This window comes from Rana temporaria, chromosome 9, assembly GCF_905171775.1.
Source record: "Rana temporaria chromosome 9, aRanTem1.1, whole genome shotgun sequence".
NCBI lineage: Eukaryota > Metazoa > Chordata > Amphibia > Anura > Ranidae > Rana > Rana temporaria.
In genome coordinates, this window is record NC_053497.1 from 48,556,437 (window position 1) to 48,575,300 (window position 18,864).

Consider the following 18,864-nt stretch of genomic DNA (forward strand, 5'->3'; position numbering starts at 1 on the left):
GAACCGGCTCTTAAAGCAGTAGTAAACTGCTGGGGGTGAAAAAAAAAACCCTGCAAAACAATAGCATAATGTGGTAGTATGCATCACATAGTCCACTGTAAAAATAGTTTTTGCTGGAGAAAGTTTTTGTTGTCTGTAAACATGCTGGTGGATTATATGGAGAATTTCAGCATGCAGCGTCTTGGCCCATTCTTCATAATTGTGAGAAATTCTCTCCGATATGTCGACTCCACATGGTTTAAGACTGAATATCTTTCACAGCTTACACATCTGTGGCACCATCCTCTGATGGGTAATGATCGATAGTGGGAGGTTGTCCATCTTAAAGCGGGAGTTCACCCGGAATTTTTTTTTTAACCTTAGATTGATGCTCATTTTGTCTAGGGGAATCTGGTAGTTTTTTTTAAAGCCGTACTTACCGTTTTAGAGATGCATATTCTCCGCCGCTTCCGTGTATGGTCTTTGGGACTGGGCGTTTCTATTTGATTGACAGGCTTCCGACGATCGCATCTATCGCGTCACGAGTAGCCGAACGTCGGTGCGGCTCTATACGGCGCCTGCGCACCGACATTCGGCTACTTTCGGAAAATCGTGACACGATGTATGCGACCGTCGGAAGCCTGTCGGAAGCCTGTCGGAAGCCTGTCAATCAAGTAGGAACGCCCAGTCCCGAAGACCATACCCGGAAGCGGCGGAGAAGATGCATCTCTAAAACGGTAAGTACGCCTTCGATTTAAAAAAAAAACTACCCGATTCCCCTTGACAAAATGAGCCTCAATCTAAGGTTAAAAATTGTAATTTCCAGGTGAACCTCCACTTTAAGCAGATCTGCCATAGTACATCTTCTCTACCTTTTTTGGATGTGGAAGCCTGTCCTGGGGAAAGGGTTGCTGGGAACCGCTCATTACGGTGCTTATCACCCCTACATTGCACTATTCCTGTGTGTGACGCTAAAATCCAATCTATTTCCCTAAATGAGTTGTGTTTGCACAAACATTGTAAATGTCACTAAATTGTCTGAGATGCATGTGTCGCTTATGTTTACTTGTCCTTTATGCCTCCTTTTCCTGTATAATTAGACAGAAATGTGGTTTTGCAGGTGAAGACTGACCAGTTCCAGCGATCGATGTGTGGAATTTGTGGGGGTGTTTACTGCTGGGGAAGGTGGGGGCGTTATGATGTTTGTAGTAGGGAGTGCGCTCACACCTCCTGCATTCCCTTCAGACTTGTAGAGCAGGTATATTCGTATTATAAAAACGAACCACCTCGTGCTTAGTGTTCTAAAAATCGGTGAAATATTATATTCAAAAAGTGAAATTAAGGGATGCCGCACACTAAAAATGGTCAGGATAAAACACATATACAACTTTAATAAAAAAATTCATGTGCTTTCTATTTAAATCCTATCTGTACAATGTCAAACACAAGGCCCGCGGGCCGAATCTGGCCCTCCAGGCCATTTCTTGTGGCCATCGCACCTCTCCTGCAGCTCCAGCCCTCCTCTGGTCCTACTCCAGACCCTTACTTTCTGCTTTCAAACAATGCATCCAGCTTCTTCCCAGCAGAAGCATAAGGAAAGGGGGGTGCACTGTGATGTAAGAGACAGTGGGAGACTCCACTTCTGATGGTGGCTCTTGACATCTAATGTAAGGGGAGGGGATGTGCTGGACATCTAATCTTACAGATACAATCGGCCCTTTTGAGGGCAATCATAATGCTGATGCGGCCCACGATAAAATTGAGTTTGACACCCTTGATGTAGAACAAATGTAGTGACACCATTCAGTGATATAGGCAGAGCAAACCCCCTAAAAAGATTAGGGACTTTTTAGGCCATGGAGATAAGTAAAGTAATATAACAATAACTGAATGTTTGATACTGACAATAATATAAAATCACAATACAAATTTTATTGAGCATTGCTTATAAAAACGGAAAAAGCGGCTGATGAATTGATGCAGGCACATGATGTACAATAACCCTCCTGTTTTTTTTTTTTTTTCCACCTTTAATGCATCCTGCATTTTTTTTTTTTTTTTCTCCTAGAAGCTAGAGAATAAAATGGCGATTGTTGCAATATTTTATGTCACACAGTATCTGTGCAGTGGAGTTTTTTTAAACTCAACTTTTTGGGAAAAAAAACACATTTTCATAAATAAATAAAAAAGTTTTTATAATGTGAAAGATGTTACGCCGAGTAAATAGATACCAACATATCACACTTTTATAATTGCACGCACTCGTGGAATGGCGACAAATGACGGTACCTAAAAATCTCCATAGGCGACGTTTTAATTATTATTATTATTTTTTTTTTTTTTAGTTACCAGATTAGAGTTACAGAAGAGGTCTAGTGCTAGAATTATTTCTCTCAGTCTGACTATCACGGCGATGCCTCACATGTGTGATTTGAACACCGTTTACATATGTGGGCGTGACTTCCATATGCGTTTTCTTTGCTGCGTGGGGACAGGGGCGCTTTAAAAAAAATGTTTTAATTTTATTATTTATTTTATTTTTACATTATTATATTGTGTTTAACCACTTAAGCCCCGGACCAATATGCTGCTAAATGCCCAGAAGCGTTTTTACAATTCGGCACTGCGTCGCTTTAACCGACATTTGCGCGGTCGTGCGACGTTGCTCCCAAACAAAATTTGCGACCTTTTCTTCCCACAAATAGAGCTTTCTTTTGATAGTATTTGATTGCCTCTGCGATTTTTATTTTTAGCGCTATAAACAAAAATAGTGACATTTTTGAAAAAAAATCAATATTTTTTACTTTTTGTTATAAGAAAAATTGAATAAATTAAATTTTAGTCAAACATTTAGGCCAAAATGTATTCAGCCACATGTCTTTAGTAAAAAAAAAAAATCGCAATAAAAAAAAAAATTAGCTTCCTAGTGGCAACAGTGACACTAATACAGCGATCAGAAAAATGATCGCTTAGTGACACTGGCAATAGGGAGTGAAAGGGTTAACTAGGGCGGTGATCAAGGGGTTAAAACTTTATTAGGGGTGGGGTACGGGGCTACCCTGGACCTAACACTAACTGCCTGTCACACTGACACTAAATGCAGTGATCAGTACATATATGATCACTGCATTCAGTGACAGTGTGACAGGAGGGTGGGGGGATCGGAAGGGGTTAAATGTGCCTATGTGTACTGGTGTCAGTGTAGTGTTAGGTGCGACTTACTGTGACTCTTCTCTCATCTCGGCGGTTTGAAAATACCGCTGAGATGAGAGCTGCATCACTTCCTCTGCCTATGTTTACATTTTACAGGCAGAGGAAGTGACACGGCGGCGGCTCACAGGATTGGCTGGAAGCGATCACAAGGGGGTGGACAGAAACGAACAGCCGTCCCCTCGAGTCGGATCGCTCCCGGAGGTAAGCCACCCGATCGGACCCCCGACCCGCTAGAAGGCAGGGATGTATATATACACCCATCTGCCTGTACGTGCCATTCTGTGGACGTAAATAGTCGTGCGGCGGGCGTTGAGTGGTTAAAAAAAAAAATTGATCACTTTTATTGCAGCCACAATGAATGTAAACATCCCTTGTGACAGTAATAGGTGGTGACAGGTAATCCCCCCCCCCCTTTTTTTTTTTTGCGGCGCCATTGGCAGCCGAGTAAACTGGAAGTGACGTCGCTTCCATGTTTACATTCAGGAGAATGGAATGATGCATATTACGGTGGCAGTCGACAAAAAATGTTATGGGTGGCTCCTCCGGGATAACATCCAAGCGGCTTTTAGCCGCAACAGTTATGTCTGGAAAGTCAACCGCTAGCTCCAAGCAACACGGGCATCATCCCGGTCTAACCCCCTGAAAGCCGAGGACGCATATATGCGTATGCTCGGCGTGAAGGGGTTAAGGTTCTCTATCAATCCTCCTGAGGGCTTCACAGAACTGATGCATTTTATACTGAGATTACATTACACACAGGTGGACTCTATTTACGAATTAGGTGAAATTGATTTTACTAGATCTTAGTTGGAAGTATCGGAGTAAGGAGGGCTGAGTACAAATGCACGCCACACTTTTCAGATATTTATTTGTAAATCATTTTGAAGACCGTTTTTTAATTTTCCTTCCACTTCACAATCATGTGCCACTTTTGGGTTGGCCTATCACATAAAATACATTTTATGTTTTTGGTTGTAACATGACAAGGGGTATGAATACTTTTTTAAGGCACTGTATATGCTGGCAGGGTTTTTTTTATTTTTTTTACGCATAACTTTTTTTGGTTTTAGCTATGCATTGACTTTATTTGCACCATCTTCCAGTGAGTGTATATCTGTATTACTGAGGTGGTACAACCGGTTCCTCCAGTAATAATCCCTTTATTGATTGTAATACGATGCTGTGTACACGGATAGGAGCAGGTGAGGCCAGCTCTGGACAAAAACTTGTTCCATGGTCTAATGCTTGTGACAGAGCTTCCCTTCATCAATTGATTTGCATCCAGAATGTGGAATGACTTTTATTTGAATATCTCTTCTCTTTCCCTTTTTTTTTATTTATTTTTTTATATTAAAGCTTTTTGTGCAGCATTTTCTAAAAGGCCTTTGAACCTGAATTGCAAGTCTCTTCTATAAGAGACCAATTGTATCTTCTGATTAGGGATGAGCCGAACACCCCCCCCCCCCCCCCCCCGTTTGGTTCGCACCAGAACCTTCAGCTAGAGGCATCATTCAGATATCCTTCTCTTGTGCCGGCGATTCTGCACAATGTAAGAAGAAGCGAACGCACACTCAAGTCCCGGTGACATATGTAAACGCCGTTTAAACCACATATGTGAGGTATCGCCGCGTGCGTTAGAGTGCCAGCAACAATTCTAGCACTAGACCTCCTCTGTAAATCTAAACTGGTAACCTGTAAAAAATTTCAAAGCGTTGCCTATGGAGATTTTTAAGTACCGAAGTTTGGCGCCATTCCATGAGTGTGCGCAATTTTAAAGCGTGACATGTTAGGTATCTATTTACTCGGTGTAACATCATCTTTCATATTTTACAAAAAAATTGGGCTAACTTTACTGTTTTGTTATTTTTTTTTAATTCATGAAACAATTTTTTTCCAAAAAAAAGGCGTTTGAAAAATTATTGCGTAAAATACCGTGCAAGATAAAACGTTTCAATGACCGTCGTTTTATTCCCTAGGGTGTCTGCTAAAAAAAACATATATAATGTTTGGGGGTTCTGCGTAATTTTCTAGCAAAAAAATTATGATTTGTACATGTAGGAGAGAAGTGCCAGAATAGGCCTGGTAGGGATGTGTGTATAACAGCCCGGTATGGAAGCGGTTAAGTATGGCCGTCGTTCCCGCGTCGAAAATTAAAAAATTTGCGTAAGTCGTCCGTGAATGGGGCTGGACGTCATTTACGGTCACGTCGAAACCAATGACGTCATTTGGAGCAATGCACACTGGGATATTTTAGGGACGGCGCATGCGCAGTTCGTTTCGGCGCGGGGACGCGCTTCATTTAAATGAAACACGCCCCCTACCCGCCGAATTTGAATTCCGCCGGGTGATTTACGCTACGTCGCCGCAACTTTACAGGCAAGTGCTTTGTGAATAAGGCACTTGCCTGAAAAACTTGCGGCGGCGTAACGTAAATGAGATGCATTACGCCCGCACAATTTTGCGCCCATCTATGTGAATCTGGGCCTTAATTGGCTTTCTTTTTTTTTTTTTTTTAATCCCACCAAAGTATGTAGTGAACAATCTCTTATGAGGGTATTGTCAGTAGAGAATAAAACTCTGTAGGCTGGCTGTACTGGGACATATCTCTGCCTATGAACAGGTGCTGTTAATGCCTGGGCTTGTTTAGATCCCATCAGAAGCCTGACTCTAGTAATAGATTTATTACTGGCCACCAGGCAACACAGCCCAGCAGACATTGTCAGAAACCTGTGACAAGTATGCCATTTTTGTCCCTTGCATGTGTGTATGAGGGGTCTCATGGGTCCTGCTGACAGCTCTGCAATGGTCACATCCCATCCATATGCACACTTTAATCAAAGTGCCTGAAATGCTTTGTCAGACCAATCCCCATCTGCGGTCTCTGTGTGATCTAAATCGGGGATACACAAATCCTGGTAGACAGATAGCCAAAGAACTACTGCGGATGTCTGTTTGTGTTGGCGCTCATACCTCCTGGTTGCCTAAACCTTTTCGAGCCGGTTCACACAGGGGCGACTTGGAATCTGACTTGAAGTTGCCCCAAGTCACACGACTTGTCAAATTACATTATAGAGAATGGGAGACGTCTTAATGTACACTACTGAAGTCGCTCCAAGTGGTATTTGGTATGAATCATGAGGGGGTACTCCACACCAAATTTTAAATTAAAAACTGGCATGGGTTCCCCTCCAAGAGCATACCAGGCCCTTAGGTCTGGTATGGATTTTAAGGGGAACCCCCTACGCCAAAAAACGGCATTGGGGGGGTCCCCCCAAAATCCATACCAGACCCTTATCTGAGCACGCAGCCTGGCTGGTCAGGAAGGGGGGTGGGGACGAGCAAGCGCCCCCCCCCCTAAAGCACCTTGTCCCCATGTTGCTCCCGAATTCCGATAAGCGCCCCCGCCCACAGACCCCAACAACCAACGCTCAGGGTTGTCGGGAAGAGGCCCTTGTCCTCATCAACATTGGGATAGGGTGCTTTCGGGTGGGGGGAGGGGCAGGGCGCCCCCCTGCCCCAAAGCACCTACACCCCCCCCCATGTTGACGGCATGCGGCCTGGAACGGTTCAGGTCTGCGTGCTTAGATAAGGGTCTGGTATGGATTTTGGGGGGGAACCATGCCATTTTTTCGGCGTGGGTGTTCCCCTTGAAATCCATACCAGACCTAAGGGCCTGGTTTGCTCTTGGAGGGGAACCCATGCCGTTTTTATTAAAAATTTGCCATGGAGTTTCCCTTCATGATAAGCCACTGGCAAAGTCCTGTCCTGGAGGCAACTTCAAGTTGTGTTGTAAGTAGGAATGTCCCGATACCGAGCATTTCCCCGAGTACTTGGGGGGGAGGGGGGGGGATTGGGGGGCCTTGGGGGATGCTCTGATGCCTCACCCGATACCTGGGCAGGCAGGGGAGTTGCAAGTCTTCGCCCCCCCCGGTAAAAAAAAAAAAAAAAAAATAGCCGAAAAGCATCAGAATATATTCTGTACCTGTATCCATGTAACAAACTACTTTGAGCATGCCGAGTTGCCAGCCTTTCCTGATTTAAGTTCATTGTTCATTCGCACCACAACGCTTTAAAATCGCAGGGAGAATCGCGGCAAATCCCGCGATTCAAAATGCAGAGGTGTGGATACAGCCTCACTTAGGAAAGCCAGAGCTGTGCATTATGTGACCGGAGTGGACTAAAAAATGTTTAGTATACAAATCTTTTTTTTTTTTTTTTTTTTTGGAGTGGAGTGGAGCTATGCAAGTTAATTATAGTCGACTTTAATTTAATATCCTGAATCAATCAATCAATATTCATTTATTGTTGGCCATTATCGGCAACTTTAGCGCAAGAAAAATGCATCCTTTTAAATTCTATGTACAGTATGGGGTTACTTTACCAAAGGCAAATCAACTTTTAAACTGTAAGTGCAGTTGCTGGAGATCCGAGGGGGACATGCAAGGAAAATAAAAAAAAACAGTATTTTTGTACACGATTGAATGATAGAAATCAGCAGCAGAGATTCTCATTTCAGATCAGGTGTCAAACACAAGGCCCGCGGGCCGAATCCGGCCCTCCAGGCCATTTCATGTGGCCCTCGCACCTCTCCTGCAGCTGCAGGAGAGCTCCAGCCCTCCTCTGGTCCTCCTCCAGATTCTTCATTTCTGCTTTCAAGCAATGCATCCAGCTTCTTCCCAGCAGCAGCATAAGGAAAGGGGGGTGCACTGTGATGTAAGGGAGAGTGGGGGAACTCAACTTCTGATGGTGGGAGGGGCTCTTGACATATAAGATATGGGGAGGGGATGCGCTGGACATCTAATCTTACAGATACAACCGGCCCTTTTGAGGGCAATTATAATGCTCATGTGGGCCACGATAAAATTGAATTTGACACCCCTGCTTTAGATCTACAATGACTGCACTTCCATGTGCGCTTGCAAAGTGGATTTGCCTTTAGGCCCCTTTCATGCTGGGGCAGGGGGCAGCGTCGGCGGTAAAGCACTGCTATTTTTAGCGGAGCTTTACTGTCAATTTTTAGGCGCTGTTCAGCCGCTAGCAGGGCGGTTTTACCCCCCCACTAGAAGCCGAGAAAGGGTTAAAAACCACAGCAAAGCGCCTCTGCAGGTGCCGGTGGTGTAGCCGCGGTGCCCCATTGATTTCAATGGGTAGGAGCGGTATACACACACACCACTCCTTCATTGCTCCAAAGATTCTGCTAGCAGGACTTTTTTTACCATCCTGCTAGCGCACCGCTCCAGTGTGACAGCCCTCTGGGCTTTCACATTGGAGAGACAGCAGCGGCTGTTTTAGGTCGCTTTGCCGGGGCTATTTTTAGTGTTATAGCACCTGCAAAGCAACCCAGTGTGAAAGGGGTCTTGGTAAATCAACCCCTATGGAAGGGGTCCTCAAACTCTGGCCCTCCAGTTGTTAATAAACTACAATTCCCGTCATGCCTAGTCATGTCTGTGAATATCAGTTTTACAATGCTTCATGGAACTTGTAGTTCTACAACAGCTGGAGGGCCGTAGTTTGCAGACCCCTGCCCTATGGCTTCACACTGGTCCTTTGCGCTTCTGTTGTGGTGTTAAAAACCTTGCTTTCAGTGTTTTTGGTCAGTTAAAAAAAACGCACCTAAAAACCCACCTTCCCATTAAAATGCATTGAAAACGCAGCAAGAACGCACCTGTTACGTTTTTTTTTAATATGGGTTTTGAGTGGCGTGCCCTATGAAAAACACAGTATAATCGCAGCAAAATCGCATGCATTATTATCGCCACCTTTTTTCTTTAATTGCAAAATGACAAAAAAACACAATTTTTTCAGCTATGTTTCAGCCGCTGAAATTTCGGGTGCATCTCTAGCTAGTACTGAAGTTGGTTATATGCAGGCAAAGCATAATTTCACTGTTAATGTATTGAGTACCGGAATGAATTCTACATGGAAGTTTATTTTTCTCAAATTAAAATCTTTTCTTTCCCGTTTTCAGGTTTAACGCAATCATGTTCCTGATAAATCGATATGCGGGCGGCGGCGGTGGTGGTGGGGGATTCGGTGGATTCGGTGGAGGAGGAGGAGGAGGAGGAGGAATGTTTGGAGGCATGATGAGTTCACTCTTGTAAGACTTTGTGTTGTATGTTATTTGAGTGTTTTATGTAATGGGAACACTTCGTGCCCGGCTGACCACTCAGTGTCCCTACATTACTTTAGCAGCGACTCAACAGAGATATGTTCATCCACTGTTGTATACAACGCACAGAGCCATGAATTGGCGCACACGGATCGCAACAATGCACAGGCGCATTATCTAACAACATCTACTGTCCAGTCCTACTTATGACCTTTCCAGAGGTTTCCAACCATTTTTGCTTTTCTGTTCGTCTGTCAGCTTTTGCACCACAAACTGGAAACAGATCTCCTGCTTACCCAAATCTTTGCAGACGATGGTGCGCACTAGGGTTGTCCCGATACTAGTATCAGTGTTGGGACCGATACTGAGCATTTGTACGAGTACAAGTACTCGCACAAATGCTCCCAATGCCTAACCCGATACTTGGTCGGCGGCGGGCGGCATCGGTAGGCGGATCGGGCAGCCTTGGTGGGCGGAGCGGTCGCCGTCAGCTTGGACATCCCGACGCCCATCTTGGCACACCCTGCATACCCACAGTAAGTTAGCAGCTGACCTCTTGTTACATCCAGACCATATAGTTTGGGCTGGGTGTGACAAGATGTCTGCTGATACTTACTGATGCCGAGTGCAGGGTGTACCAAGATGGGTGCTGCAGAATAGCATTTCCTCATGTCATTTATTGCTGCATTTCAGTGCCAGTGCCCATAGGTGCCACCTATCAGTCAAACTGTCACATGGCATTAAAAAAAGAAGTATCGTTAATGGTGAGTACATGAAAAAAAGTATCGGTACTTGTACTTGGTCCTAAAAAAGTAGTATCTTGTCAACCCTAGTGCGTACCATGTCCTTGCTAATGCCCAATTCCTCTGCCATCAATCATGGTCAGTTGCCGATCTCATGCCAGCATTTTGTCACACTCACTCGATCATGTCTTGGTTTCTGCTTGTCGTCGGCCGACCCGAACATGGCTCATCCTCGGTTTTCTTCCCATTGCAAAAGTGTTTCAACCGGTCGTAAACACATTTTCTGCTCATGGCTTCTGTCCCGTACACTTGCACCAAAATCACTCATTGCTTCATTGCACTGTGACCCTACCTCTCACACTGACTTAGTTTGACTGTCCACAGTGGGTGTACCCTGATGGTCCACGCTAAGTGGCACTTCTCGACATATCTCTGGATAATCATGTGCACCTGGCCCATGTTGTCGTTGAGATATCGGACCATTTACTGAACTTTTTTACACACCCCTTTTAAAGGACGCTCAATGTGTCCCCACACCTCATTCACTTGTCCCTGTAGGCACTTTCTTAAATTAAGGTATTTGATCTTGAGTTGGGTATGTAGGATTATGACTTTTTGTAATGTTTGCCATACTCATTGCTTTATGTTCTATTGCCATACTCTGACACTTTTTTTATTTATTTTTTATTTTTTTTCTTTCCTATCCAGTGAGGCTGCTGCAAACTACAAACCAGATCCTCCTGTAAGTTTTCTTCCTGACGTTTTAATATCTTCCCGTTAAGCTTTTCAGAAGGAACTATTTAAAATGAGAATACCTTCACCTAACATGGGCTGATTTCATCTGACGATTGCCATGTCTGTTGTACTGTGTTACACTTGTGGTTGACTGTTAAAGGTTTAGTTTGATTGAGTTCTATCAAGTTCCCCAATGATAGAACCAGCACTGGGGTGGGCTGTGCGCAGTGTATTGTGAATAACACTACATGCTCATTGACTTTTTAGACCTAAAATATGCATAGCATAAGAGGTTTTTCTTTTGTTAGAAGTGTATGGCTGCACACCCTCACTTGTGGTTCCCCCGGTGTGGAAAAATGTGTGTGTGTGTGTGTGTGTTGTGTGTTGTTTTTTTTTTTTTTTTTTTACGTTGGGCATATTTTAAACCTAAGGCCTCGTGCAAGCAGGGCGTTTTATTTAAAAGCATTTGTTAATCCTAAAAAAATATAAATTTATCCTGTCCCTTTTTTAAAGCATGAATAGCAGCACAGTGCTTGTACTGCGTCATTTGCCCCTGTATCACCTGAAATGGCTGGCTGGTTCTGCTCTCCCCCTGTAAACTGACCACGGTTTATCATGGCTGCTGAGCCCTGAAACCGTAGTCTGTTTACGTGCCTCCGTCATCGGCTCTCTTCTCCCCCTCCCCGCCTGTCAGCTCGTGACAGTGCCCGCCCCCTTCTGCTGCTATTGTAACTTTATACATTTCTGGCAATCTCCTGTGTTAAATACTGCAATGTCGCCAGTGTCTGTGCTTTTATTTAAAAAAAAAAATGTCCCTGTATACCTTATTTCTCTTTCGTTCATAGATGGACACAGCCTTCATTGACCTTAGGGTTATGCTTCTTCCTACCAGGAGAAGCATAACCCTAAGGTCAATGAAGGCTGTGTCCGTCTATGAACTCAGAGAAATGGATTTTACGGTGAGTACAAAAATCCTTTTTTCTGAGCACAGCTCAGCACTCACGTGACCGCCTGCCTATCTCCTCCTCTCCTCCCGACTGACGTCAGTAGGGAATTCTCGGCCAGCTCTCGGATCGGAAGAGGGAACGGCAGGCGGTGATCACCGAGCAGCGTTGCGAAATAAGGTATACAGGGGCGATTTTTTTTTATTTTTATGATGAAGCCAGAAAATGATAAAGTGGGTTTACAACCACTTTAACCACCGCCTCCTGCACATTTACGTTGGCAGAATAGCACGGCTGGGCAAAAGCACGCACATATACGTCCTCTTTAGGTGCCCAGCCGTTGGTCGCACGCCCGCGACCCGGTCTTCATTTTCAGAATACTTCATGACAGGCCGTTTTTTTGGCGATACGGCACTGCGTTACTTTAACTGACAATTGCGCGGTCGTGTGACGCTGTATACAAATTTGGTGTGTGTGTGTGTGTGTGTGTTTTTTTTTTTCCCCACATAACTAGAGCTTTCTTTTGGTGGTATTTGATCACCTCTGTTTTTTTTGCGCTGTAAACAAAGGCTGACAATTTTGAAAAAAAATAAATAGATTTTTTTTTTTTTTTTTTTTTTACTGGATATGTTTTATAGCAGAAAGTACAAATTATTTCTTCATCAATTTTAGGTCAATACATATTCTGCTACACATTTTTGTTAAAAAAAAAAAAATCCCAAGAAGTGTATTTTGGTTTGCGCAAAAGTAATGGCGTCTACAAACTGTGAGCTAGATTCAGGTAGCTTGGCACTTCATTTGGCCGGCGTAGTGCATCTCATATGCGCTACGCAGACGTAAAACAGGGAGCCCAGAAAATTATTCAGAAAGATCCCGCCCCGTACGTTGCGCCGGCGTAGTGTAAATAGGCCGGCGTGAGCCTGCCTAATTCAAAATAGGCAGGTAGGGGGCGTTCTTCATTTAAATTAGCCTTGACCCCATGTAAATGAATTGCCTTTCGTACGGCGCATGCGCACACATGCTCAGAATCACGTCGCATATACTCCCTAAGAAACGTCGGCGCAATGCTTTCAACGTGAACGTAACCTACGCGCAGCCCCATTCACGTACCACTTACATAAACATTGTAAAATTTGACGGCTGTTCCGACGTCCATACCTTAACATTGGCTGCGCCTCATATAGCAGGGGTAACGTTACGCCGGACGTAAGCCTTACGTAAACGGCGTAGCGGGCGCAAGTACGTTCGTGAATCGGCGTATGTAGCTCATTTACATATTCTACGCGTAAATCTACGGAAGCGCCCCTAGCGGCCAGCGTAAATAGATACGACGGCATAAAAGACTTGCGTCGGTCGGAAAAGGCAGGAATTCAGGCGTATCTAGTTCCCTGAATAGCACGCTTAGATACGACGGCGCATCGTTCAACTTGCGCTGCGTATGTGAATCTAGCTCTGTATATTTATGAATTTTTTTTTTCCCCCTCTTTTACCAGTAATGGCAGCTATCGGCGATTTATAGCGGGGCTGTGATATTGCGGTGGACAAATTGGACACTTTGACACTTTTTGGGGGACTAGTGACACAATACAGTGATCAGTGCTAAAAAATATGCACTGTCACTGTACTAATGACACTGGCAGGGGCGATCGAAGGGCTAAATATGTGCCTACTCACTGTGTAGGAGGTGCTTGTACTCTGGGAAGGCAGAGATCTGTGTTTCTGCTTTGCAGGATCACTACCTTCCCTACCGACAGAACGGCAGTCTGCCTTGTTTACATAGGCAGACTGGCGTTCTGCTTCTGTCTCGAGCGATCGGCGGGTCCTGGTGGCCATCCAGTCCGCTGGACCTGCTGATTGGAAACATCGGGAGCCAATCTGTTTGTCGGCCGCCGCCCCAGACCCAGAATTGCAGGATCACATAAAGGTACATGATCCTGCACAGAAGAGCCACCTTGCCGCTGTATTTGTACAGTATACGGTTGGCAAGCGGTTAACGGTAACAAAGTGGTTTCATCTGCTTGGCTGTGCTTTAGGGCAGAGCTGTGCGAATCTTGGACCCTGAATGGACAGAAAAAAACTGCTCCCAACTATGTGTTTGCTCTTTATATTCAGCTGTTTGCTTGGAGTTCAGCTTCACTTCTCTCCCAAATAGTTCTTATGAATGGCCTGGGGGTGTTCCACTACTAAAGCCCCTCCCCATCCTCCCGTCTGCTTCCCTTATTCATGATACTTCTCACATGCTGGAACAATACAGATCCTGTACTTGGCAGCAAAACTTGTTCTCTTTATTAGGATTCATACCATTATATACATTGAAAGCCACGTCAGCCGCTGGCTGTTTGACACAAACTGCATGCTTCATGACATTTCTGTTTTGATGTGGTTAGGCTTTTATATTGACATTCTGCTTTCTCTTTTCCCACGCAAGTCAAAAATCCTTTCTTCAGGGTTCTGCCCCATCATGAGTACCAGGGTATGTTCTTTGTGTGAGTTGTCCTGAATGATGACTCGGGAAAAATGTTTGGGCTCATTCACACGTGTTATTAACCGCTTGCCGACCGCTCACTGCAGCAGGTTGGCTCGGCTGCGCAAAATCACGTAATATAATGTGATGTTGCTCTGTGGCCACTAGGGGCGCGAACGTGCCCCCGGTGCCGATGCGAGTGCCCGGCGGGCACGATCAGCGCCAGGCACCCTCGATCACTCGTGACAGAGCGAGAACTGGGACTTATGTGTGTAAACGCACAGTTCCCGGTTCTTTCAGGGGGAGGAATGATTGATCGTATGTTCATACAAAGTATGAACAGCGATCTGTCGTTTCCCCTAGTCAGTCCCACCCCCCTTCAGTTAGAAAACACTTAACCCCTTGGGGAACATAATTAACCCCTTGATCGCCTCGCCCCCCCCCCCCCCCCAGTGTTAACCCCTTCCCTGCTGGTGACATTTTTACAGTAATCAATGCATTTTTATAGCACTGATTGCTGAAAAAATGCCAATGGTCCCAAAAATGTGTCCGATGTGTCCGCCATAAGGTCGCAGTACCAATTAAAATCGCTGATCGCCGTCATTACTTAAAAAAAAAAAAAAAAAATAGTAAAAATGATAGAGGTTTTGTAGGAGAACTTGAGAGGGAGCACTTTTTTTTTAAAGCCAGACTCCAGCCATGAATTTTTATCGTCTGTGTCCCTGTTGAGGAGAGTCAGGCAACCCCTAGAATATGCACAATTCTCCCATCAACACATTCAGTGTTGATGGGGGAGGAATCGTTCCTGCAGCGTTTTTATATTTTTCTTGTGGGAAGCCTTTCCTGCTGTCGGAACACAATGATCACTGTTGGGAGCTATAAGCCACCAGCCTTGCTCACATAAAAAAAAAATCAGAGAGGCTGGTTGTACTGAAGTTAATCAATGGACCGACTTCAGTAAAATTGGCCTGCTCATAGATGGCTCGAATCTCGGCCAGTCCCTGCTGAACTGGCCAAGATTTGATTCATCTGTTGCTGGCTTTAGATAGCAGGGCATCACCAGCACACCAGAGTCAGCAAAGCAGGGAGCTGACCATGAACTTTTCAAAAATGTTCTTCTTTTTCGTCTGCAAGAAAAAAAACCTCCTTGTGCTGCGTCAAAAATTCAGACCTGTCCTATGTCTTCTGCATTGTCTCAAATTGGCCCCACCCTGTTCTCATCGTGGACTAGGCAGGTCAATTTAGTCTCTCTGCTATGGATTAGGCCTAATCCACATTGGGCATTTGGCTCCGCTACACAAGATCCTGGAGTTGTGGTGAAGGCAACATCACCCAGCCCCAATGCTGACAGCCTGTAAAACGGAGTGTCTAATGTAGGGCCAAAAAAAACTAATCGATTTATGAAATGAATCGATTATGAAAATAGTAATCGATTAATCGGCCAGTAACATAATAGGGTTAAAAAAAACTAAAATTAGCCCTTTATAGTACAAAAAGAGCAAATGGCTACTGTAAATATTACTTTCACTGTCCCACCGTAATCAATGATTACACACGGTCAATCCAAACCGATGAAAACGGCCTGAAGTCCAGTTTCATCGGTCCAAACCAACCGTGTGTACGGCCCATCGGTCTGTTGACCTTCGGACAAAAATGATAGAACTTGCTTTAAAATCGAACCGATGGACGGCTGACCATCGGTCAAAACCAATGGTTGGTACACAAAAGCATCGGTTCAAAACCCGCGCATGCTCAGAATCAAGTCGACGCATGCTTGGAAGCATTGAACTTCGTTCTTTTCAGCACGTTGTGTGTTTTACGTCACCGCGTTCTGACCCGATCGGTTTTTGAACTGATGGTGTGTACGCACATCAGACCATCAGGCCACTTCAGCGGTGAACCGATGAAAACGGATGGATCGACCGTGTGTACGCGTAGCGATTATTTGCTCTTTCTGTACAAATTTTTTTTATTTATTTTTTTACCCCATTATGTTACTAAACATCTCAGACCTGGGTTCACACCTCTGTTTTTTGGTGCTTTTTGCAGAAACGCACTACAGTTCATTTACATGGTTTCCTATGGGACACGTTCACATCCATGATTTTCAGCTGCTGCGTATTTGGAAAGCAAATCGGTGCTATTTTTTATTTTTTTTGGTTCAATATACTTCAATGGAAAAGCTGCAGAAAAGCATGTAATAATGCATTTTTGCGTCAATTTGTGTTTTTTAATCTGCCCAACAACAAATTGGCCAAAAAAAATGCAAATCGCAGCAAAATTACCCCGCTTTTTTTTTTTTTTTTTTTTGTTATTAATCGAAACAATCTGCCAACTAATCGATCATGAAAATGATTAAGTGCAGCCCTAGTCTAATGGCTGCTGCGGCTGGAAGGTGTACAATGCAGTAATAAAGTGTTACTAAACCCACAACTGTAAAATCGGTGTTTGTATATGCAGTAAAGCATGCTTGTTATACTCACTGTGGAACCTAAGGCATATCTCCCAACTTTTTGAGATGGGAATCAGGGACACCTTTGGGCAAAAATATGCAGGCATAGGACACACCCCTGGTCACGCCCTCTTAAAGGAGAATTGTACAAAAAAACAAGATTGGTTAAACCCACAAGTTCTTTTTTTTACCACTACTATTCCTACTACTACTATTGGCTTTTGGAATTTACAAATGCAGCAATTTAGAAATCAGATGAAAGGTTTAGTGCTGGGAAACACTTTTTGAAAGATAAAAAGTGCATTTTATATACGTACATTTATATAGAGCATACAAAATGAGGGACAAATGAGGAGGAATGAGGGACAGAGGGACATTGCTCCAAATCAGGGACAGTTGGGAGCTATGCCTAAGAGGTTATTCCTCTGCATTGTGTAAAAATGTTGTTACATTCTGTATGCACAGATCCTCCTCTTCTTCCACTGACTCTAAAACATGTCCGGATAAGACAGAGCTACTGGGGTCAGGCTGCACATGCTCAGTTTGGTGTGTATTGCTAGAGAAAGTGTGGTGTGTGTGTGTGTGTGTGTGGTTTCTTGGGAGAGTGCATGTGATCAGCACAGGGCCAATCAGAACCAGACAGAGGGTCAGGTGTCCTGCAGCCTCATAGGACAATTGTGGGAAAATTCTGATAGAAGTCACATGCCTGCTATATACTGCTGATGAGAGAGTTTTTAGCAGTTTATATTTACTAAAATAATTGCATTTCTGTGTTCTGTGTATGGTGGGGGACCAGATATAGTGAATGCAGAGTCCTGGCTTTAGTAACACTTTTAATGCTGCTTTTTTTTTCCTCCCCCCCCCCCCTGGAGTAAAGGCGTCCCGGGGAGGAATAAAAAGGCCCTGTGTGGACAAGGCCTAGGAATGAACGCACAGAAGTGCTTAGGCACATTCTCATACCAGGAAGTGCAGTGATATTTTTTTTCAGGAGGAATTCCAGACAAAAGGTGCATTTTTCTGGGTAACACTTATAAATGTTAAATGTTTCCTGTTTATAAGAGATTTTTGCTTTTTGTGCTCAGGTCTACTATTCAGTCAGTTGCAATATTACCGCAGTGCTTCTCCTCTCCTTGCCTTCTAACCCTTCCCGCTCTCTCTTCAGCCTGCCAGAAGCCATCCTTCCGTCATTCAGGCAAATGAGAACGATGAAGATCGGCAGTTCCGAAGGGTCTTCAATCAGCTGGCCGGAGAGGTGAGTATGCCAATTTTCCTTTCTGCTTGGCACCATCCAGGTCCCTGTGACTCAGTACCTGGCACACATTCTGTTTTCTCAGGGAGGCTTTTCTGGTTGACCTGAAATGTTTTCTTGCTGTGTCACTGACTCTTGTGTTCTCACAGGACATGGAAGTCAGCGCAACAGAGCTGATGGGAATCCTCAACAAAATTGTTGCGAAACGTAAGTGTGATGATAGTAACATTTTTCTTTTTCTTTACGTGCAAATGCAATTCCAAGCTACAGGCTCACTTAAAGGGGTTGTAAAGGTACATTTTTTTTTTTTTTTTTCCTAAATAACTTCCTCTACCTTAGAGCAGTCCTCCTTCACTTACCTCATCCTTCCATTTTGCTTTTAAATGTCCTTATTTCTTCTGAGAAATCCTCACTTCCTGTTCTTCTGTCTGTAACTCACCACCGTAATGCAAGGCTTTCTCCCCGGTGTGGAGTGTCGTGCTCGCCCCCTCCCTTGGACTACAGGTGAGTCAGAACGCTCTCTACATTGCAAATAAAGGAGCTGTATGTTAGTGGGCATCCTGACTCTCCTGTAGTCCAAGGGAGGGGGCAAGCACAACACGCCACACCAGGGAGAAAGCCTTGCATTACTGTGTGAGGTTACAGACAGAAGAACAGGAAGTCAGGATTTCTCAGAAGAAATAAGGACATTTAAAAGCAAAATGGAAGGATGAGGTAAGTGAAGGAGGACTGCACTAAGGTAAAGGAAGCTGTTTAGGAAAAAAAAATTATACCTTTAACAACCCCTTTAAATTCCAGCTGCATATTCCCTGTGCTTTCTAGTGAGCCTGTCACTGATCGTCTGTTCCCTGTCATACGAAACGACTATCAGAGACGTTACACGCCTAGCCACGCCAACCCATAGTAAGAACACTCCCTTAGGGCACACTTAACCCCTACAGCGCCCCTCCTGGTTAACCCCTTCACTGCCAGTGTC

At 44.4% G+C, this 18,864-nt stretch overlaps 1 protein-coding gene across 1 annotated transcript in view; it reads left to right on the top strand.

Moving 5' to 3' along the window:
* CAPNS1 (calpain small subunit 1) overlaps nucleotides 1–18,864 on the top strand; it is a 40,333-nt gene that overhangs the window by 9,494 nt on the left and 11,975 nt on the right. Inside the window, exons 2-5 of the mRNA XM_040323382.1 lie at nucleotides 9,161–9,289; nucleotides 10,753–10,786; nucleotides 17,802–17,891; nucleotides 18,038–18,095. Of these exons, the coding sequence (XP_040179316.1) occupies nucleotides 9,174–9,289; nucleotides 10,753–10,786; nucleotides 17,802–17,891; nucleotides 18,038–18,095 (298 nt within the window). The 5' untranslated portion in view covers nucleotides 9,161–9,173. The remainder of the gene's footprint in view (nucleotides 1–9,160; nucleotides 9,290–10,752; nucleotides 10,787–17,801; nucleotides 17,892–18,037; nucleotides 18,096–18,864) is intronic.